Source organism: Cheilinus undulatus, linkage group 19 (genome assembly GCF_018320785.1).
Source record: "Cheilinus undulatus linkage group 19, ASM1832078v1, whole genome shotgun sequence".
NCBI lineage: Eukaryota > Metazoa > Chordata > Actinopteri > Labriformes > Labridae > Cheilinus > Cheilinus undulatus.
The window spans coordinates 11,660,331-11,684,180 of NC_054883.1; the positions used below are offsets into that span (position 1 = coordinate 11,660,331).

At 38.9% G+C, this 23,850-nt stretch overlaps 1 protein-coding gene across 2 annotated transcripts in view; it reads right to left on the reverse strand.

The window, feature by feature from the left end:
* The window catches only part of plod2 (procollagen-lysine, 2-oxoglutarate 5-dioxygenase 2), a 56,850-nt gene that overhangs the window by 14,693 nt on the left and 18,307 nt on the right, over positions 1 to 23,850 (reverse strand). For both annotated transcript variants that reach the window (XM_041813989.1, XM_041813988.1), the window contains exons 2-10: positions 20,590 to 20,681; positions 17,773 to 17,909; positions 15,150 to 15,313; positions 9,645 to 9,757; positions 9,491 to 9,554; positions 7,548 to 7,645; positions 4,938 to 5,039; positions 1,161 to 1,286; positions 930 to 1,051 (exon numbers count right to left, since the gene is read on the reverse strand). In XM_041813989.1, the coding sequence (XP_041669923.1) occupies positions 930 to 1,051; positions 1,161 to 1,286; positions 4,938 to 5,039; positions 7,548 to 7,645; positions 9,491 to 9,554; positions 9,645 to 9,757; positions 15,150 to 15,313; positions 17,773 to 17,909; positions 20,590 to 20,681 (1,018 nt within the window). The remainder of the gene's footprint in view (positions 1 to 929; positions 1,052 to 1,160; positions 1,287 to 4,937; positions 5,040 to 7,547; positions 7,646 to 9,490; positions 9,555 to 9,644; positions 9,758 to 15,149; positions 15,314 to 17,772; positions 17,910 to 20,589; positions 20,682 to 23,850) is intronic.

The following is a 23,850-nucleotide window of genomic DNA, read 5'->3' on the forward strand; positions in this document are numbered from 1 at the left end:
CCCCCATGTGGCTATAACATCTACTGCAGAAATAAATCACATTGAATACTGCAGCAAAGACATTAGAGAGAATCTCTGAAATGTCAAGAGAAAGATGAGAGACACAAGAACCAACAATACAGATGAGCTGAAGCGTGAGCATAGCACAAGGGGGGAAAAGGGTACTAATTACCCAGGCCCACAGTAGAGAGCAGCCCTTGGGAAGCCTGCAATGAAAAGTGTGTTTCTATTTGTTTTTTCTTAGTAATGAGTGTCATTATTGAATCAGAAGCAACTAACTGAGTTGGTCAACAGACTGTAATTTGTATCAAATGGAATGGAAACATTTTTTAGGGGGGCCCTGCTCCTCCCTTGAAAATATCCAGATGGTATAGTCCAGCACTGCAAAATAATGCAAGTACATTTAACTTAACCATAGTAAAAATATTGCTCGTGCTTTGGGAAATTATGGTGCAGAAATACATTTAAATGCATAGATATTTGTAAAAATGACGCAAACTTTCTTTGCTTGGCTAGCCAGTTAAGTGGGGCCCCGTAATATCCTTTCTTGGGGCCCCAAATTCCTAGCTACGCCCCTGGCTTAGGCTGCTGTCAGAGCAACCTGGGCTTCATAACACCGTAGCAGTGCCACAGACTGATTGGCTCCATGCCACATCACACTGATGCATAGAACCTCAACTAAATACTGAGTGACAAATGAACATAATTCTCTGGAAGATTGATATTTCTGTCTTATAATTCTAATTTTTATTGGTGTTTTCTGATATACTAATATTTAAAATAGTGGATTTTAGATTATTTGTGAGCTATAATTTTCAAGATAAAAAGGAAAAAAATAGTTGTCAGTGTATTAAGTTAAGTTTGAGCTGGACCTGTATTCTTCTTTTTGTGTCAAAGAGATAGTAGATTTAGAGAGGAGACACACATACATGCCCATGTTCCTGGCCTCTCCTTGACTCAGATTTTCTTCTGGTCCAACAACCTTGAAGCTTTTGAACGTGTTCCTGTTCTCATCCCAGAAACTCTGGATGTGCTTCTCGTGGTAAACCTCCTGGAAATATTAAAAGATTAAAAGCAAAAAAGACATGGAGCCAAGCATGGTAGAGATCTACAGTTCTATAAAAGAGGTTGTAATGGAAGCTGCAGCTGCAAGCACTCACATTGTTGTGAATAAAAAGGCTGAGTTTATCCTTGGGATAGTCCAGGGTCAGCAGCCGCTGGAAGAATTCAGGCAGAAATGGAGTGGGCTGCTCGATGAACACTCCAACCAGCACGTTTGGATACTCCTATTTAGATTAGAGGGGTGATAAATTAGATTATTTCAAACAAGACGGCTTCAGTTTGGAACACTGTTTAACATAGATCATGATGAATTTGACACTTCACTTCAGACACACACAGAGGGATGTTGCTGCAGACTTTTTACGATTATGCTTCATATTTGTGCTTGTATAACAGACTCAAACCCAACATTTATCTCTGCAGTGTGCCATTTTAAAACTGTTGGGCCTTGTTAGGTTCACACAAAAATTTAAGAGGAAATCAGCAGGAGACCCAGCAGTTATTGTGACTGATCTCATATATCCCCAGAATAGGGTACTGTTTCCTACAAATCCTAACTTGCCACGTCTAACCCTTAGAGAGGACAACCCATGTAGAAAATTACTGCTCAGACAGTAAAGGGCAAGGAAGATATAAAGAGAAATAAAGTGAGAGACACAGAGAAAAGAGGAGGAAACATTTTCCCATGACACTAGCTCCAGCCCACACAGCTCCGTCTGGATCCCTGATCCTCTTGACCAGTTCACAGCAAAGGTCTGGGCCCGACATGAAAAGGGAGCCGTGCAGAACCATCTAATTTGCAAGTTCCGCAGAGGCTGTGTTTAGGACACAAGAACGGGAACTCATGCATCTTTCAAATGTGAGCATGAATTGTTCTGGACATACAGTGGACAGTCAGAAATAGGAAAGGAGTGGAAAAGAGGACACCCAAAGCTTTTTTTATATTCATTACGCAGATGAGAGTGATTGCTGGGCTTTTAATGAAAAATAAGACACAACACAATGCAGGGGGAGGTCTGGCTTTGTTAGTGTAACACAGTGTGCTGCCACAGGGAGAAAACCAAAACCAAAGTACACTAAGAACAAAACTAGACTGCCTGTGACCTGGTTTTACCCCAGTATAACCAGTGTTTCCACATGACCTGATCCTCCAGAAGCCTCAGTCCCAGAAACACAGCGTGGCACAGTGGAATAAAATATTTTTACCTACTTTAACACTATTAAGAAGCAGCATTTTTTAGTTTTATTATGGAAGGTCACTGAGATCATTTTTCACACAGGGGCCTTTCATGTAGCTGAGTTTGTATTGAACCAGTTCCAGTCAAAGTATTGAAGCAGATTTTATTTATAGAGTGCACAGCAAGACAGTAAATCTGCCGTTTATGTATTGTGAAGGCCTTGATGTTATTAAATTTCAATGCAAAAATTGATGCAAGTCACCATTATTGACATAATCCATAAACTGCTTATTCTCTCCTGGTTATTTTTATCATGACATATAAACAACTGAGAAAAAATGCTCATTTTAACTCCACAGAGCCCAAAGTGAAAGTTTTTAATTGCTTTTTGTGGAACAAACATTCAAATCAAAATTTAAGATTTAAAAAAAAAAAGCAGCGAATCATAGCAAATGTTTGATAGTTTCTCTTTACAAATAACAAAATTTTTTAGACGAGTGAAACTCAACACCTTGCTCTTGAGCCACATCTGGCTCTTTTGTGATAACCTGTGGTTATTTTGTTCAAAGATATATTTTTTGGCGTCATGCCTTTATTTAGAGAGGAAGACAGTGAAGACAGAAAATAAGGATGACAGAGTGGGAATAAGACATGCGGGAAAGGAGCCCCAGGCTGGACTTGAACCTCTACTGTATGGGGGTGATACCTAAGCACTGGGCCATCTATGCTCTTTAAAGTCTTACTTTAAAAAATAATTCCCCCCAAAAAAACTTAAAAAAAGAGAAACTTTGACCTCAGAAATCACCCACTGCAAGTCACATCGCTTAGATTGTTTCCCACTCTTATACAGTAGGCTTCAAATGTCAAATTAAATTGTAACCTTTAATTTGTGTTTATTATCATCAGATGTGTGCATGAGAGAACATGTAAAATTTCACTGATTCTTAAGAAAAGGAAGAAAACAGGTTCCAAACTTGACATTGTAATTGTGTTTTACTAATTTAAAAGTGGATATTTGCTGTTTTGTCAGCTGTAGTCGCCAGTGCTCATAAACATGTTTGAATATTGGTCTGTCTCTGCCTAGCCAGCATCACACAGCATGGTGATGCTTTGTTAAAGCGCCACAATAATATGTGTACACTAAAACTTTGTAAGTAAGTCAAAAGGCACAGCTTTAATGCTCCCCTTATTGTGTTGTTGGCCTATTACTGGACATACGCACCAACATGCAGAGATGCCGAGCCATTATGTAGTTATTTGGAGAAAAAAACACCCGTTTCCATGCAAAGTGGCTGTATTGCATTAAGCGTCTAATGATGAGGACGGTAAAAACACGTCATTAATAGGGTAAGGATTAGCCCTCTGTCTGCAAGAGATGATGGGAGTGTGCTGCAGTTTTTATAATGCACAAACTTTCCAGAGATCGGGAAACAATTTCAACTCTGAATGACTTAAAAATAAATGATGTGTAAATAAGGTCAGTAAATATTACTTCGGCATTGCTTTTACCAAGTCATAACCAAGAGTTCAATCAATTGGAGACTCCCAGCTGCTTTATTTTATCGCTGTGTGGCACCTTTATACATGACAAGATTCGGTTGTTTTCTTAAGGTTTCCTTCATTCAGAGAGGAAACTTAATCAGGGTGGTGCTTCAGTGAACATATCAATATTTCCTTTAATTAAAAGCACTGTTTTTTATTCTGAATATTTAACATGGATTGTCAGAATCTGTGCAGGATGCAGGTGGATCTGATACACCTGTTGCAGGGCGGAAGTGGATGGGATATGCTGAGGGAGCGAGTCGGTAATGGTCAGAATGTCCGGTTTTTAATCTAATACTGGTATAAAGCAATGATATTTAGTGATAAAATGCATTATTTAAATTTTTTCATTCATCTGAAGTATCTCATCTCTCTATTTCATGGTTTTCCAACTTCAGCTTTAATATTAACCATATCAAACTAATCTTTTTGAATAAATTAGCTATTATTAACTATAGATTAGCTGATATTTGGTTTACATTTACCAAACTGTTTCCTGCTATATAACAAACTAATTCAAAAACACAAAAATGACACATTACATTATCTACGATCTTTTCACTGCATGCTTCTGTCCATAAAGAAAAGAAGTATCGTTTGCTAACATTGTTGACAGAAGCAACCACACAACCAGAGACATTTCCTCCTGCCTGCCATTCCTTCTGTCTATACGTTGCCAAGCTTGGCTGAACTCTGTGACAAATTTTCAGCGTAACCACCGTAACTTGCTATTGTGGATAAAATCCATACTGAAGGCTCACTAAAAGGCAGGCTGGCCGACAGCGACACCCCTTTAAATGAGCCCTTCTGAAAACCCCAGAAACCATATCCTGCACCACAGCAGAGCTGGGCTTCCTCTTCCCCAAGGAGTTTCCCTGGCACTGGTGCTCTTTTAAAAGGGTCCAAAAGGACCAACGGGCACATAACCTGTTTTTGTTGGAAAAAGAATATATGCAGCACCAAACATTCCTGCTTATCTGTTGAAATAAGACAGACCGAGCTACCTTCCTGCTGTCTAGACAGACACTTGGTTCATACTGAAAGACAGAGCGATGTTTCATCCTTTCCTATGTCCACAAATAAAACTTTCCACAGCTGCACTTTAAATATGGGGCAGCAAATAGAAGAGAACATGTCTTGATTTAAAGCACTTACATTGAGCTGAGACAAATCCACAATGTCATCATCACAGTGGCTACATCCGTGCTCGTAGTTCCATGTATTGGGGACATAGTTGCCTAAGTGGTTCAAGTACATCTGCAAAGGAAGAATTCAGAATAGTTTACAGCCTGGTCATGGAAAGCACGCTGTATCAAAAACTCTTTTAATGTCTATCCTGAGTTAATAAAAGGGTGCTTTCTAGTCCCACATCAGAAAATAACTGTGATTTTCTAGTCCAGAGATTACATGTGGGAAATCTGGGATCCAGTGAAATGGAGACTGGACTACTTTCTCCTCCATTCTCTTGATTTATGTTTTGATTCATGTTGACATATTGAGATCCTAATTAGAGGTGTTCCAATACCAGTACTCCCTTCTCAATTTTGGATCTGATACCTGGATATTAAACATCAGCTGACAGTTGATAATTTACACAAAACCAGTGGATTTTTTTTGTTAATTGTTTGTGTATCAGACTTTTGAACTGGTTTGCAGACTTGCAAACTGATACTGTATTTTAGGCAGTGGTGGAGGCAGGTACAAAAAGGAGTCGTCATTATAACGGCTCCATATTAAAGGGATATTTTTGTATTTTTTAAGTTAGGCTGTATAAGGTGCTTGGTTACAGTAAAAATATCAGGCAAAAGAGATTTCAGTCTGTTGCCTTTGAGAACCGGCAAAGAAGCTAGGATATACAGTGCACATAGCCTATTTGTTGTATTGCAAAGAAGTACCAGGCTTCTTGGAGGTAAAATCAAGCGATTCAAATTTTTGTCAGTATACCAACATTGGTTTTTGGAGCAATTTTACGTCAAATATGTCACATTGCATCGAGCAACTGTACTAACATCCTTGAGGGCAAGCCTGTCCACAGAACTGGCTGGGTCCCAGTTCCCATTTGGAAATACTAATAGCACTTATGTGTATGCATTGGATCATTGGGGCTAGTCCCTGGTTAACATTTAGTTCATTTTGGAGACACTTTAAGGCACTTTAAGGTCCTTTAATTTGCCAATATTTATCGGGTTTTTGTTGCCCTTTTAAACAAATTTTCTGCAGTTTTTCCCACTCTTAATCTATGTTTGCCACTTTCCACCATTTTTTGTCTCTGTTACCCGTCTTTGCTACTTATAACTTATTTTTTACCACTATTTACATCCATTTTTTCCGCTTCTAACCACTTTTCACTGCTTGTTAAGCCTATTTTTGCCCCTTGTAACCCTTTATTTCAGCATTTTTCCCCCTTTTTTCTATAACCTATTTTGGCCACTTTTAACCCTATTTTGTCTATTTTTGTCCTTTTTTTGCCTTTTGTCACAATTATTTAATTTTTTTCCATTAAAGTTGTCGCAGTTTCTTCTTTATTATATGGCACATTTGTGCAGATCATGGTGTAGCTATGAAGTCTAACTTTACTTTCCAAATGGTTTAGTTTACTGTGTCTGTCCTCACTGTTAACATTACCAAAGAAATGTTTATTCTGTTTAAAGAAAAGGGGTTTACATTTTTGAGGAGGCTGTGTACTACAGCATAAATAATTATTTGCTGTTTTGATAAGAGTGGTTATAAATCAGGTAAAAATAAAATATTGTTATACAGCTTGACTTTACAATGGACCATGATTAGATCCCTCCATTTGACTGGGCTCTGGAAAGCTTTCCCCTTTAACCCTCCTTATAGACGGCCTTGCTTGTGGGTACTCAGAGAGCTCTTTCCTTAAAAGGACGACACAGGCTGAAATTTCTTGTGCCTAACATAAGTACTTTTTTAAACTAACTTATTCAGCCCAACTTGAATAACACAGAACTATCCCTTAATGTGTGCAGCAGAATTTCAAATTAATGTGGATAATGGCTTGTGTTTTTGCAAATTCCTTATCAAAGTCACTGACATTGGGATCATGGATTTAAACCAGTTTAAATTGGCATGGCAACTTGGAAAGTCTTAACAGCTGGTGAAAGATCTAGTAAGACAGCTCCAACAGCAGTAACCACTGCTTGGACAGGCATGCTGTGATCTACTATTTAGGGCTTGTCCCGCAGATGTTGGGGCTCTGGGAAGTATGACTCAATAGTTTGTTGGATTTGGTTCATTACCAAGGAAGACCAGAAGCAGACAGCTAGAGGCGGAGCAATGGACAGATGGACAAACGACTAGAAAAAAACCTAATAGTACAATGATCCAGACATCCGATTTTCAAGTCAGGGTTGGAGCTTTTCATTATGATATAAAGAGATTTATATCCAAAGGCAAATAGGGGGGCATATGGAGAAAAGAATAATGGCTTTGGTTTGGCCAGGTCTTTCCCTGCGACTGAATAACGATTTGATTTTATTGACAGAATATTTGGCAACTCCCGCAAGAGCAGTACCTATATTTCCTGGATGTGTCAGAATCTGTGGGATGAAATGCAATCGTTGGCTATAAATGTTGAAAAGATAAAAATCTAAAAGACATCATCCAAAAGAAGCTCATATGCACATGGGGTAAAATGAGTTCAATAATTCAGGCAACAGCCCGTGTTCTCGATTAAAATGAACGTCTTTAAAGTGTCCATGCTGTGCCATATGCTAGGTGTGCCTGAGGCCCTAATCTCTTACTCACTTTGGTGTTGCCGTTGCCATGGACAACCACTGGCAGAGAGTCATACACGGTGTTTCTCACTCTGACTCGGTCTGTTCCAAACTTGAGGAGCACTTCATCTGCCAAAAAGAGGAACAAGAGACTTTCAGGCCAGGTTATATAAATCGATTTAGCACATGGGCAAAAGCTTTGAAGGTTAGTAACTCAGGACTGGGTGATCAGCCAGGTCAGAAATACAGTTACAATCTTTAACAGAGTGTGGGAGCTAGACAGAAGACTACAACTCTGGCTTATATTAGAGAAGAAAGGGGTTTAAATGCCAGATATCCCTATTTTTCTTGCAAGTGCAGGCGTGAAACTGTGTTTTTCTATACAAAAAGTATTTGCCTCCTTCCTGATTCCTTTTTTTTTACACATATGTCCCACTTAAATGTTTTGTTTCATCAAACAGTTTCTTAGTTTAGAAAAAGATAACCTGAGAAAACACAAGATGCAGTTTTTAAATGATGATTTCATTCATTAAGGGAAAAAAGTCATTCAAACCTCTCCGGCCCAATGTGAAAAGTAATTCCCCCTATAACTAATGACTGGTAGTGCCAACCTTGATGGCAACAACCGCAAAGAAGTATTTGTGACAACTGGCAATGAGTCCTTCACACTGCTGTAGAGAAATTTTGGCCCTTTTGGCTCTTCCTTGCAGAATTGTTTCAATTCAACCCCATTTGAGGGTTTTCAAGCATGAGAGGCCTGTTTAATATCATGCCACAGCATCTCAGTTAGTCCGGACTTGGACTAGGCCACTCCAGAACCTTAACTTTGGGTGTTTTCCATTTAAAGGTGGACTTGCTGGTGTGTTTCAGATTATTGTCCTGTCATCACCCAACTTGAACTTGAGCTTGAGGTCATGAACTGATGGCTTGACATTCCTTTTCAGGATTTTCTCTGACAGAGATCAAAATTCATGGTTCCATCAATTATGGCAAGTCATCCAGGCCCTGATACAGCAAAGCAGCCCGGACGGTCACACGACTACCACCATGCCTGACTGTTGGTATTATGTTCTTTTTATGACATGCTGGTTTTACACCACATGTAACAAGGAACATTGTTTCCAGAATATTTTCCCTAAAGTCTTGGGGGATCATCGAGATGTTTTTTGGCAAATATGAGACAAGCCTTTGTGTTCTTTTAGGTCAGCAGTGGTTTTGTCCTTGGAACTCCCTCATGGATGCCATTTTTGCCCAGTGTCTTTCTTCTAGCTGAATCATGAACACTGAGTCACTGAGTCAAGGTCTTCAGATGTTGTTCTGGGTTCTTCTGTGTCCTCCTCCCTTGCACTCTTGGAGTCATTTTGTTCAAAGTTTTCCAAACTTGTGGGTAATGGTTCTCACTATTGTTCACTGGAGTGGCAAAGCCTTAGAAATGGCTTTGTAACCCTCTAAAGACTGATAGATGCCAATGACTTTGTTTCTCTTGTGTTCTTGAATTTCTTCAGATCATGGCATGATGTGTTGCCTTTTGGAGATCTTTTAGCCAACTTGACTTTGTCAGATAAAGAGTATAAGGGATTTCTTGGTTCAACAGGTCTAGCAGTAATGAAGCCTTGGTGTTGCTAGTGAAACTGAACTCAGCTTTTCAAAAAAATAAGGATAATGACAGTTAATGTATGATTTAACAAGGGGGCTATTACTTTCACACAGGGCCAGGTAGGTTTGGATGGCTTTATTCACTAATAAATGAAATCATCATCTAAAAACCACATCTTATGTTTTCTCAGGTTATCTCTGTCTAAAATTCAAATTTCTTAAAGATCTGAAACATGTATGTTTAACAAAATGTGCAAAAAAAGAAAATAGGTAGGGGGGAAAGATACTTTTTCATAGCACTTCACCTTGGTTTGAAAGTTTTGTTCTAATAGATTCACAGCTAGTATAATTGTGGAATGAAGTTTGTGGGTTTCTCACCAACAGCTCCGTTCAGGTTCTGGAAAATCTGGCATCTGTGGTCCAAAGTCATATTGAGGGATTCCTGAAAGATAATAAAAAGTTTCCAAGCCATCCAAGATTGGTTTCCAGGGATATTTTCCCACAAGTGTTGGTGTTACCTCAAAATACTCACTCGCTTTAAAGGATCCAAGTATATTTTTGTGTAGAAGAGCTGGTCGTCATCATTGTCATGGAGATTCCACTCAGAAACTATTCGGTTTATGTATGGGGCGTAGCCGATGATACCTGCAAGTAAATAACAGTGTGAACCACACATCCAGCCGTAAAGTGTAGGGTTGAGGAAAGTTTACAAGGTCATATAGGCTGCCACTGGCAGACTGTTGGTGACAATTATACAGTATATGCTGGCTTCATGGTCAAAAGACTTCTCTCTAGGAAGCCTGAACGTCTTACACAAAGTGTGATTCTTGGCAATAATCCCAAGCACACACAAAATGGGCAGGAACTTTCTCTTCCCTCAGTCTGTAGATAGAAAGGAGTACAGTAACTTCTGGAACAGTCTGTGCTAGTATCTCACACCCTCTCGAAATGTACATTCTCAGTGCAATCTCTTCTCCAGCTTTGCCCTGTCTCCTTTATTTCCATTTCGTGCTTCGGGACACTGACCATGGTTACAGATTGCAGGGTTCAGCTATGTAGCTTGTCTGCGCCGTTTTGCATCCCATCATTTTAGAAAAAGCCTGGACACTGTAAACAAGTCGAAGGATAGACATGACATAATCTGAATGGCTGGAGAAGGGAAAAGTTGAAAGGAAATCATGAAATTTTATGCAGCCCATATTGTCGGTTGCTTATCCGCAAAATGATGCCTTTAAAATCAACAGATCCTGGAAAGCGCTGGGAATTGTAGGCCTGTTTGACCCAGTGCTTCTGGCAAAACTCACTGTTTGGCTCTGCTCCGCTGTGAAACACAGTAAACAATACTGCGACTGCAAAGATAGAATATGCAACACTGGACAATTTATTATTTTGTTTCATGACAGAAACTGTTTAATTAAAAGCTTTTGCGGTTCTTATTGCCACAGTCCCACAGGTTTAAATGCTTTCTTGTTTTGTGAGGGAGTAAACTGGTTTAACTTAGCTAAATAAACATACACAGCCGCACACAAACATAACCCTTCTGTATCTTAAATCTTTCCCTGCCACACAGCATTTCTGTGAAAGTATGTCTTCAGATGCTCTGAAACATTACCCAATGGTCATTTGGGCGGTAGCTTTAGGTAAAAAAACAAAACCCGCAATTTTATATAAACTGTGGCACTTTGTGGGGGCCAAGACAAATCCACATGTCAAGTCAATGACAATGAATGCTAAAAACAGTCTCTGATCAGTCGGAGGCAGCTCCACTCCAGTATGGGAGGTCAGAGAAGGCTGATGACCACAGGGAAAGTAGTAATTCTGAGTCCTGAGGACAGACAGGATGCAGCTGGCCATGCCATGTGGATTATGCAGGAGAGCGTACTGTTATTGTGTCTCTGGTGAAAATCTCTGCATATTTTTTTAAACTTTTTTGGGCTTCATGTGTTTGTTTTTGCAGCAATGTTAGGCATCTTTGAACATTGAAGCATTACAATGCAAAGCTGAAGGGGATGACCAGGGGACACAGTTAACATTCATATGAATGGGCTTCTGTCAGCTCACACAGGAAATACCACAAGGAGTGAGTTTACAGTATATACTTCAGTATATACAAATACACTTCCATTTCATTTAAAGAGACAGTAATAAAAGTCCTGTGTTTTAATATTTTAAAACCAACACAAGCCCGCTGCCATTTGAAGGCACCACACCAATCTTAAAACCAATATCACTGATGGAGTACAGCTGCTAAAGCCCTCTGAATTCCAACTAAGCCTGCAAGTCTTCAGAGTTTGACAGTTGATGAGAGAATGTACACAGTAATGTAGAAGCAGAGGAGGGATGGGTTCACACCACAGTTACTCTAACACCAGCCCTTCAAAACATGAACAGAGTGGTTCTAAATTAAATGACTTAAGGTTTGTGAAGCAAGAAAGGAGCCAAATGCGAGCAGCACAAGACACATTTCCTGAAGGGGAAAATTAAAAATCTAATATAATATTGTATCATTTATCATATTATATTGTTCCTGACTAAGCTGTTCTTTAATATAATGAAATCCAAACAGCATTAAACCATGGTGATAATATCACATTGAATGTGAAAGGCTTACTACATACAGATGACTTTATTCTAAGTGTGATCAAGGGACATTGTTGATTAGAATTAAAATTACATCATAGAGTAATGAGAGTATTTAGCACACTGTCCAAAAAAGGACACGTGTTCTGGAGCTGCATCTCTACATCTGCGTCTACTCAGGATGCATCCAGGCAAAACACTGAATGTGGGTGACCCGGTTTTTGGCAGCACACACAGCGAATCACATAATCACTGCAGTTGCACATGCAAGAAGGAAGAAATTAGACTGGAATGAACATTTAGGGTAATACACTGGTCCTGGGTTAACGTATATGTGGTGCAAGTCTTGTTTGGTTCAGTACAGTATGGTATGATTAGCCTGATCTTGATTGTGTTTCCAAAGCGAACACAAATAAACGGCACAAAAATGTCAACAATTCAGAGGCAAATTTTGTCCTGTCTTTCTATTTACATCAAGAGCGACAGGAAATTGCAGATAAATTATGCCCATTCTGAAAGTTTTACATGATCCTCTGGTAAACTGAGACACACATGTAGGAGGTAAGGTGCCGTTTTCTTTCATTGTTTAACTGCTCCCTCTTGCCAGCCAAGTTGGCTGGAAGGAGGTACTGACTTTTCATTTGTTCTGTAAACTAAATGAAACAAAGCTGGACAGTTATTTCTGTCTATAATCTCTAGTGCAATGATTCACACCTGATATAAATCTTAATCAAATCACATGACTCAGATCCTCCTAAATTAGTGGTCTATTTAAGCTGCAAGATTTCCGGTCTCTTCCTCTGCTCTGCAATTTGCCTGTCCTGCCCTGGATCAGCACTGTGCCGTCATTTCAACCCACCTCCACCCCAGCATCCACCTGTCGGCTCCGACTGGGGGTTTAAGCTGTTATCTTATCACTCCTCACTCCTTATGTATGTAAAAATCTATGAGGAGTGAAATGTCTTTGTAATCTTTTCCAGACTGATAGAGTTCAATCACTATTTTTCATTTGTTCTTGAATTTCTTGTGGCATGATGTGTTTCTTTCTGAGATCTTGTAGCCTACTTCACTTTGTCTGACAGCTTCTGTTTAAGTGATTTCTTCATTCAACAAATCTGGCAGTAATCATGCCTGGGTGTGGCCAGTGAAATTGAACTTAGCTTTTCAAAAACTGTGGCTAATCACAGTTAACTCATGATTTAATAAGGGTGGCAATTACTTTTTCACACAGGGCCAGATAAGTTTGGGGTTTTTTCCCCCCTTAAAAAATTAAATAATCATTCAAACACCGCATTTTCTATTTACCTGGGTTGTCTTTGTGAAATATAAAAATTTGTTTGATCATCTGAAACATTTAAGTGTGATAAATACGCAAAAAAGTCAGAAATCAGAAAGGGAGCAAATACTTTTTCACGGCACTGTACATGCGATCATAGGCCCATGGACTCCGACTAAATGTTAATTCAGGGTTAGTACATGCTTTTAAAAACAGATTTTGAACACTTTTTTGGAACTTTTAAAGAACTGAACTGAGAAAAATGAATAGCACTTTTTGCAGGGTAAACTGTCACAAATGAAGGCATAAGATTTCTCGGTCCATTGGACATAAACACCCAAATTTGATGATTTCTTGCACATTTAATGCTCTTATTCTATTAATATTTCATATGATGTTTTTTGTCATAACACATTTTTATGATATGCTGAACTAATTCTACAGTTTAATTATTAAAAAGCAGCACGCTTTTTGTCAGGGAAGAGACCAAATCAAAATAAGGGTGAGCTGCAAGGATATTTAAGTGGACAACAAGGTGGCTCAGAGGTCAGAGAATTGAACGGGTGTTGCACTACGGTACAGAGTTTATTAAATCACAGTGAGCCAGAAAAACTCTGTGAGGGGTCTGGGGTTGTCCCCCAGGAAATACAGGAAATCCAATACTGAAATCCCTCAGTTATGGAGAACTACATAAGAATTTTGGAAAACAAAGACTGGATGAGGGCATGTCTGAGTAAAAGTGCGTTCTAAAATCTAAGATACCTCATTTATTAAAAATAGACTTTTCAATCCTTATTATGGCCATAAATTTCAAATGTGTAGTTTAAGTGTATTTAAGACTATACAAGGAACTGCAGGAACCCCGTTATGTTATTTATGAAATAAAATATCTTTTCTTCTGTTCTGGGCTTTGAGTCACAATTAGCAAGTTTAAACATATCAGATTTAAACAGCCCCTCCAGTTTTTGCACATCAGGCGACTTCAGAAACTAAGGGTTTTGACAAGCCATTTCATGAAGCAATACACTCTTAGGTCATAAATCTCGTACAGTGCCAAAGAAAATTGGACTCACTTTCCAATTTCAACACAACTTACAAAGGTGGTTTTCTCTGGAAACGTTTTTGAATCGATGAACCACAATGACCAGTGGAAGAATGCTAGAACTAAACTGTGCAACCAAAGATCTTTGACTTCTAGATAAATGAAATGAAACATATAATTCAGGCGGAAAATTCTGATAAATTGGCACTAATTTTCTTAGTTTTGGTTTAGACAGAACATTTTCATGCCATTTTTCTTAAAACTTAGACAACAGCCTCTCTTTCAGTGAGTCAACATTTGAGCATAAATATTCCTGTAGATATACACATGTGTATATTACGTATTCACCACCTCAAAAATCGACATAAGCTCATTACACCATGGAGAGCCCATTGAAGCACAAACACAGCTCCAGAGAGTGAACTTGACACAGTCACTGCTGTTGTCAAACTCATGCTAGGAGAAGAGCAAAAACATTTTTCCTGCCAAAAAATCTTATAATGGGATTCTTTGCTCTTCTATTAATACAGAAATGTTGTCCAGTTCAGATAAAACTGCTGCTGTAGCAATAACAAGCTTATTGCTACACTGGAAGCTGCTGTTTAACACTAATTGTTCTGCAGTAAAACTAAACCCCATCTGTAGCTACCATCTTGTTCTCATGAAACGAGGCTGATGGTCCGTCTGTCCTCAGACCAGGCATGACCATTTTAGTTTGGAGCTTTGCTTGTATGATCTGTCTGATGATAAACATGGTCCATCGGCTTTGCAGGTCTTAGAAGATTGCATTTCAGAATACAGAATCTGTGAACAGAGGTGCATATCTAATCCACATGCTGTTTAAAGATGTGGTATTTACTCCCTTGTGATCTTTGGCTTTCTGTATGAGGGATATGGGGATGAGGTGATCCCCTTGTGCTGTCCTGGGACATGTAATACTGCACAGCATCAGTATGAACGTCTTAGAGCAGAGCTTCCTTATGACACTGTCAGAAAAACACTGTGAAAACACCTATTTGAAAATTGAAGACTGCCCTAGCACAGTCCAATCAAAGTGCAAACAGAGCACCATACCAGCTGTGATGGAGAAGTTTCAGCAGGTCAAACATTACAGCATTTTTAGAATTCTTGGAACCTACCTCCAGAGTTGAGGTAGCGCTTGCCACTGCGGATCGAGGGATACTTGTCAGCCAGTCTCTTATCTGGCCATATCAACCCCTCTGCAGCAAACAGCACTTTGTGATTGGCCTGCTGGAACTTCCTGAGAATCTCCTCTGGTCCCCCAGCAAAGATAAGATCATAGCTAAAAGGGAGGAGTGAAGATGAAATTCAACAGATCTTTATCAAGCAGTGTGACAGGTTTCTTAAACAAGAAAGCTTCTACAGGCTACAAAAAGACAGACATCTATGTGTAAACATTAGACATTCTCCAATGGTGGGCATTTGTACAGGCAGGCAAACTATGCTGGTGCATTCATGGATTTCTGTGACGTTTAAAGGAAAAATTCCTGCTTCTTTTTGTAGACATTATGGTGGCATAAAAGCCAACTGTTATGGAAAGGTCAGATATTTTAGGATGTGAAAACTCCAAATGTTTCTGGTGATTTTACTGCCAAGTCATAACAGTAAAAGAGCTGAATCATTTTGCTGACACCTTTTCCACTGAGTCACTGGATATAAAACACCCTCTTTAAGACCTGACTTTGAAGCTGTACTTGGGTCTGCACATGCTAGTCTAAAAATGTCTGTTAAAAAAAATCCTATAATGTATACAAACCTGTTTATATATGGTGGTGGGAAAAGGGAAAGACAACCACCTTTTTGGACAACCTGAACTCTCTCAGGCATGTCATGAGAGGAAGCCCGGTCTAACAGTCAAACATCAGTGAGGAAGCCTGCATGCTTTACACTATCCACATCTGGACGACACGTGTTTATACAAGCACCCTCTGCCCCTTGTTAAGTCGTAAATCAAAGTCACTGTGGTCTTAATAAATGCCATCCAGCCCCTGACAAAACAATCATGGTGATGTTTAGAGTTGATTGTGTAAAAATAAATCTAAGACCAACTTAGCTTAAGAGCAAACTGGCCTATTTCTTTTTGTTTTTGTAGGTGATGCCTATATGACCTAAGGAATTTAATAGGTGGCAATAAATATCTTTGCTTCTAAAGAACAAATAGAGACAACTAAAGCAACACCACAGCGCAGTTTTAAAATGTTTAACTATAAATACTTACATACTAGAATATACCAAAAGTTTAATGAACAGTGCTCTGCTTTTGTTAAAGTTTTTAATACTTTTTTAATCCAAGGACTGTGTTTTGACAGCATGTTTTCTACAGCCCATGTCTAAAAGTAATCCCAAGAAGTGAGCAAAACCAGGCATAGAACACAAATAGGTTGGATTAAATTGCTTGGTTTTGCAAACTTGTGTTATGGGAGTACCATGGATAAAAAAACAATCCAACAAACAAGATCAGGTCCAATTGGGGGAATAAATAAAAAAGAAATTACCCTATATTTGATACTTTGGAAGACTTTAAAGGTATTGATGTCGTTTTACTAGTTTGAACCTTAACATTCTGGTATTATGACTACCCTAAACTACACTACATGGTGAGTTTTGGGATACCGTAGTGTGTTGCAATGTATGCCCCCTTTCCAGTGATTTCTTAACATTGATGGAGTGACTTTATCACAGCCAAACCCACCAAACCAGAGCTAATTTTCCTGAAAATGTTGACCGATACATTTCAAAGTGTGTCACCTTTTGGTTAAATTTCAATGGTGTTGAATTTGGCAGTAAGAAAATCCAAATTCTGGTGTTCAGCCTGCTTTCAGATCTCACTGATACAGTCAAATGACTTTCTTCTTTGATGTGCATGACATTAAGTTACATGAAAACAATGTAAAACTGTTATTATATCAGAAGTTGAAGTTGTCAAGCAAATGCCATGTTGAGTTATAGATTATCAGTTACTTTTAATTAGCTGATAATCATCTGAGCATTTCCTTCAAAAGAAAGCAAAAACAAATCCAATTACCTGTTTGAAGGGTGTGACAACTTTACATAGTAATTATAGCTCACATTATTCATGTGACATGATGCTGTTCAGTATCATCATCATCATCATCATCTGCTCTATTTAAGGAAAGCTGTTATTATTCTAAACCACACATTATCCTTGCCAAACTTTCCATTGGCCTTGAAAACCCAGCGACTATAATTCAGCTACCTGCATGTTAAAATTACTCCCCTCATGTGTTTGTCTATGCTCTATAATAATGCCTTTACATGACTGAGTGAAGGGCGTTTGAGCACTGCAGCATAAGTGGGCAGGAACAGCTCTCACCGAAGAGGAATCCCATTCAGAGCAATCATTACAGTCTGTGATTGTGAAAATTAGTTTAATTTTCTAATTCATGGATCTGCACAGCAATTAGAGGTGGTTTAATTCCCTTCCTTGTCATGGAAATGTTTTCTATTTCAAATCAAAGGGATATAACAAAGCTTAATCTAAGTGACATTTGGGATGAAGCTAAACATCGCTGATAAATGAAACAGAAGAAGTGGGCTCCAATGTAGCTTAGTGGGTAGAGAAATATGTATTTTTGGAAATATATCTCATGGGGACGATAGTGTGTGCATAACAGCCAACATGAGGATAAAGAGTAGTATTTGTATTAAGTCCAGAAACAGTTGACTAAATACAGTCCAATAAAATTGAATATAAAGTTAAACATTTGTTTGACACTGTACCTATCAACAGAAAGGATGACAAGATCCTCCTGGTCAGCCAGAGCCTCCATGGCCTCCTTCAGTAGTCTGACTTTTTGCCCTCCACCAATGGAGCGACCCACGTCACCGCCCTTCCAGGCCTCTCCCATTCCCAGCACCTGAGACAGATCACATGATCGGTCATTTGTCTAAGAGAACATCCATGTGAACACCATTGCATAGTCATATTAGTGTAAATGTGGTGACCAATTCACTTAAAAGAATCATAATCAGCACAGTTAAGAGGTCAGTATAATGGGCTATATATTTTCCATCATGTTCCATCATTCATATCATCATAAAAACCCATTTCTCAGATTCTAGGCAGAATAGTGTAAACTACGTCCAAACCACTGTGCATTGTGAAGCCAGAAAACTTTAAACACAATCTCAGTGGTTTGCGAAGGAATGCACAGAGCTGAAGGGGAGAAGGAGTATGAACCTTAAAGGTTACAGCAGCCTCATACTGATAAGTCACACTGGCCAGTCAACCTGTGGTTTTGTTGCAACACCTTAAGTTATTTCAAACGTTCAGGTCCTTCCTTTCTCTGTTCAGTACTGTATCCACTGACGGCAAAACAAGAAGAGCTGGTAGGATCCAGGTATGACCCACTTTCAAATGAGGTATGTTTTTTGTTTTACAAATTAAGTATGTTATTAGCGGGGTATATCACACTGCTGCCCATCGTGTGTGCCCTCGACCTAAAGCTGACTGTGAGTGGCAGTATTTAAGGAGCAATGGTGAGTTTGAAATTTCATGTTAAGTTTTGCAGTATCAGAACAAACATAAAAACAGAACGCCACAAAATAAAACAGTTAGCATAATCATCTTATCAAAGGAATCTAAAATCAGAACACCATCAATGTATTTTTTCCATTTACTAAAGCTATTTTACAGTAAATTGTTAATACTGTCTACAGACTGAATCAACTCCATCATCTTTCACAAGCTCTGAAAGCAAGAGAAAGAGAGAGCTCATAGAGATGACAGATAATAGGAATACTACTGATGCTCATTTATGCTCCTTTTATTTACAAAATTAGATCCATGTCTTTCAGATAAATGGCCACCATTGCCCACATACAAGTGTGCCTATTACTTTGAGGTGGATGATAAAAATAATGTACCTGTTTAAAGACGCTGTCACACAGGCCTCCACAGCTCCTTCTTTACTGCTTAGGTGAGCTATGATCATGCATATGTTTGTAGTTTCTAAGAACTCAAACAATATTCTACAACTCTTCTTCCTCTGTGTTTTGCTGCTCTGGCTTGAACCATTAGCTACAATGTTACACATTGCCCTATTGCAATGTTTGGTCTGTATCCATATGCTTGGAGAGAACAAGCAGAAATGCGGTCGAAAAACCGCAGACAGGAAGCACCTTCTATATTTGCATGTGTTTGAAAAATAGAGCATAAATGAGCCTGTGCACTCAGCAGAGCGGTGTAAAGGAAAAAATATACCGATCCTAATGTAATTTAGTTCATGTAAAGATCACTGTAGACCAGTGGTTCTCAACTGGTGGGTTGTGGACCAAAAGTGGGTCGTTAAGCCATTTTTAGTGGGTCACAGATGTGTGCCTGAACATGGAAAAAAATCTATGACAGACTCTTATTTTGAAGGATATGTCTCCATCCCCTCTTCCATTGTATCTGTTGGACAATTTCAAATCAAACTGCTACATTTGTAATTAAAAACATTTGGTTATGATTGCAAAATGTAAGAAATATGGGTGGCAATTTGTTGTTAAGGAGATTTTGGTGGGTCATGACGTTAGACCAGTTGAGAACTGCTGCTGTAGACAATTAACAGCTGCGATGTGTTATGGTTAGCAGTGTCCACACATCTGTTCATTTTATATTATATTTAGGGATGCATGATATCAGATTTTGCCAGTATACAATATGATAGACACTATATGGACAAAAGTATTCGGCCACATCTGTTAATTAATGAATTCAGGTGTTTCAGTGAGACTTGTTGCCAGAAGTGCATAAAATCAAGCACCCAGCCATGTAGTTTCTATTTTCAAACATCTGTGAAACAAAATGTGTCATTCTGAAGAGCTCAGTGACTTCAAGCGTGGTGCTGTGATGGATACCAAACCTTTGCCAGAGGATGGTTTGTGATATTTCATCCCAGCTGGATATTCCACAGTCAACTGTAAGGGATATTATGAGAAAGTGGAAGCATTTAGGAACAATAGCAACTCAGCCATGAAGTGGAAGACCACAGCTATCACAGCTATGACTTCTCTCAGCTTTGACTGCCTGATAACTGATTATATGCTGTTTATTATATTGTAACAGTAGCAGCAGCACCAGAGTGGTCATCGACTGTGTTTTGTGGTCCATGCCACTGAAGTTCTCTTAGGTTTGCTGAACATAGATCGATGCATATATGACTGGATGACAATATTAGAAATAATACCATAAAAAAGCACTAGAGCCAATGTAAAAATGTCCCTGTAAAGATTTGACCTCCAGCAATGACCCAAAAAGTCATGCAAAGTAGACTGCATGAGTTGACAGGAGAGTCAGAGGACCACACAAATGCTTGGGCGCTCTCACTCTGACTTATTTTACTGTGGCTTCAACCATGGGAAAAATCATGGACCCACATTGAGGAGTATCCCTTTAAGATGGATGTTTTTGCAGCTTGCCACACCTCATTGTTCCCTTTAAGAGGCCTAATCAATCATGTGTTTTTCAAAGCTTTGGCCTGTGTGTTTGAGTGAAGCGTCGTTAGCTGGGAGGACTGCACATTTGTTGACATAGTAACAAAATATGAGACTTACCTTCACAGTGTAGTTGAAATAGCTTGCAGACTTCATAAAGCGGAGGAAGCCATCTGTTTCCTCGGTCGCAACAGTTAGGACAAGCAACTTGTCTGAAAAGAAAGAAAAACAAAATCTCAAAACCTCACTCAAGTGTCTTATAAAGTCATCACATATTTTGGCTACCAAATTATAGGGATGTGGCGATATACGCTACAGCTGAAAACTGTAACATTTTATGTCAGTGCTCAAGAGCTTTAACATTTAGATCTTTTTATGGCAAAATCTTGGCTGCAATGGAAATATGTCTGCAGAAATGTTTTGAAGTATAACGGCACTTAAATGCAACCAGTGAGGTTCCATACTGTGTGAACTCAATACATCGTAAACCTCAGACCTATGTCAACAAACTGGTAACTGCTTGGCTCAGCAGTCCAAACCTACATCTCAAATTAGCTACATCTACTGTAGTCTTCATTTGATTCAAAGGCAGAGCATAATTTTAAACACAGACTCAATCATGTCTTTCCGGTTGGGTTGAAAAAAAAACTCCCACAAAGCTCCAGGACACTTCCAGCGGCCCTGTGTTCTGAAGTCTGAGGTTTCAATAGGGTTTGACCAAATACAAATTAGCACCATAGCCTCATGTGAAGCTAGAGAGAGGCAGAATAAACCCACTAAGCTGCTTTTCACTTGTACTGTTGTGTTTTGTCAAACCAGACTGGGGTGGCCTTGATTAGAAAAGGCCGAGGAAGGAAGGGAGTACCCTGGATCTCTAGATCCTGTTCATAAAACTCTGTTTTGCATAAAGGAGAAATCATTCAAAACATCTTCCTTAAAGTGTGCTCAGTGCAAGTAGTCAGACAAGCTGACAAAAAGTTAATGGCACTTTTATAATCTTTTAAAAGACCACTTGAATACTAATGCTGCTTTTCATGTGTCAAGAGCCAATCTGCATTCAATTTACTATACAGCACTATGTTCCACTAAAGCCTTGTAAATAATTTATTGGACACTGGCAAGTAGGATTGAGAGTATGAGAGTGAAAAGATCAGGTGCCTATAAAGGACCCAGACATGCACTCTGCCTCCAGAACACATTTATAGAGCTTGAAATAAGATGTTAGAAAACAAAGATAAAGAGGTTGTCATTCTTTCTTTATGCTGAGAACTGCTTTTGGCCTGGCGGTGATAACTTCATCTTTTGGACTGCAAAACAAATCTCACAATGTAGGTAAGAGAACCAAGACCTAAAAAGGAAATGTATTGATGTTTTTATGTGGTAGAAGCACTCTCATCCATCTGGAAAGTCAAAAAACAAAAACTGCAGCTGCAGTTAAGATTTGCTTGTATAGATTTTATCAAACCCACCTTTGAAACCCAGCATTGATTGTTTTCTATGACTGTTCTACAGTTAAACATGGCATCAAGTACATTAAATTAGTTATTTTTGTACTTTTATCAACAGTGAACATGTAAACCTACGAATTCATGACACATCTAAGTCTCATTCTGAGGCATTATTTGACAGAAAACACAATAAAATCATCTTTCACCTTTACCCACACATCCAACCTCAAGCACATTAAAAGCAGTCTCCTTGCAACTCTTTCCATCCATTTCCCATCAGTGTGACTTAGCCATTCTCTCATCCACGTCTAGCCTGCGGCCCTGTCATCGCTCTAATAGCCATTCCAGTGCTCCTCTGACACAAAGGTCCTGTTACAGGTTGGAAGCAGCTCCCAGTATGCCTCTAACCTAACAGTTTCAGACAACATTTATAGCAAGGAAATCCAGCACACCATGAGATTTAACCTAGTCGGGGGAGGAGACAGCGATTATTAGCCACAGGAGTGTCCTCTTTCTTGATCGAATTGGTGCAGAGGGGAATGATGTGTCCCACATTTGGAAAACACATTTCCCATGCAGCTTTGTTGAACAAGAGATTTTAATGGTAACAGGAGAGATTTATAAGTTTCCTTTTTTCCCTACATCAGACAAGATTAGCAGAGTCACAGCCTATGTAAGTGAACTAAGAATACTACAGTCTGTGCTTGTAAGAAGGACTATTTTGTTAAAACAGCTACATTAAATCAGCTATTTCTCATTCTTTAATTGTTGTATAAAGCAGATCTTTCAAGGGGATTTACTGTTTAGAGACAAGACACACTGGAATCTGTTTTTCCGAGAGGGGTCTGGATACAGACTGTAACCTCTGACGGCAACTCTCACAGACCGTTCATCTGAGACATCACATATCTCAGAAAGGATGTGCCAGTACATCATATTTCTAGTTTTATATTTTTTAAATTCAGCTTTATTCATAAACAAAGTGTGGACGTTACATTCAAAAAGTAACTACATTGGAAACATCACAGGCTAAGAAACATTTCCTAAATAAAACCAGTAAATAAAAAAGGTCAAAGGTCTAATCCAGGATTGAATTCTGTACACACCTGTTTTAGAAGTAGTTACTGAGTCGTGGCTCGCATTAGCTTTGTTAGCTTTAGATAGAGCCAACATAGCTACGCTAGCTATGTAATTAATATTACTACATAAGCCACTGTAGCTAAGTTAGCTTTAGCAACGTAAGCTTTAGCAAACACACCTGCTTGTGTTAAGTGAGCTTAGCTTTAGCTACATTAGCTTTATAGCTATATTATCTATAGCTAAGTTAGCTTTAGCAAACATAGCTTAAGCCTATTAGCTATTAATCTACGTAGCTTATATAGCTGCTTTGTGAGTTTAGCTTTAGCTATCTAAGCAATCTAGCTAGGTATGCTAGCAACATAAGCTATGTTTGCTATGTTTGAATATTTTCATGGAGGACGAGCTTTATTCCCAAGAGCAGATGTTTACTCAGCTTTATTAAATGTTTTGTGATCACATTTTGCAGGTCAGGTTTTTAATTTTTGGTATCCTGTCACTTTAACCTGTACCCTAACCCTAAATGGAAGTTTATTCCAATTTTACTTTAAAAGTTTTAGCATGTATTTCTCTCAAGATATATGGCATCTCAGATGAACGATCTGTGCAAGTGGTCGTCAGAGATGAACGGTCTGCAGCCAGACTCTTGATTTTCATCTAAAAAGTGGGCTTTGTACTACATACCAGAATGGCTGATATAAAACATTCTGGTATAAAATGCAGAGCTATTGGCCATCACGATCACAAGTTTAGCTGATGTCATCACCAACTACATGCAACGTAACGTGATTAAAAATGACTCCCATTCATTAATAAATGATTGATACCAAGAGGCTGCTTCACTGCACAGAGTGAG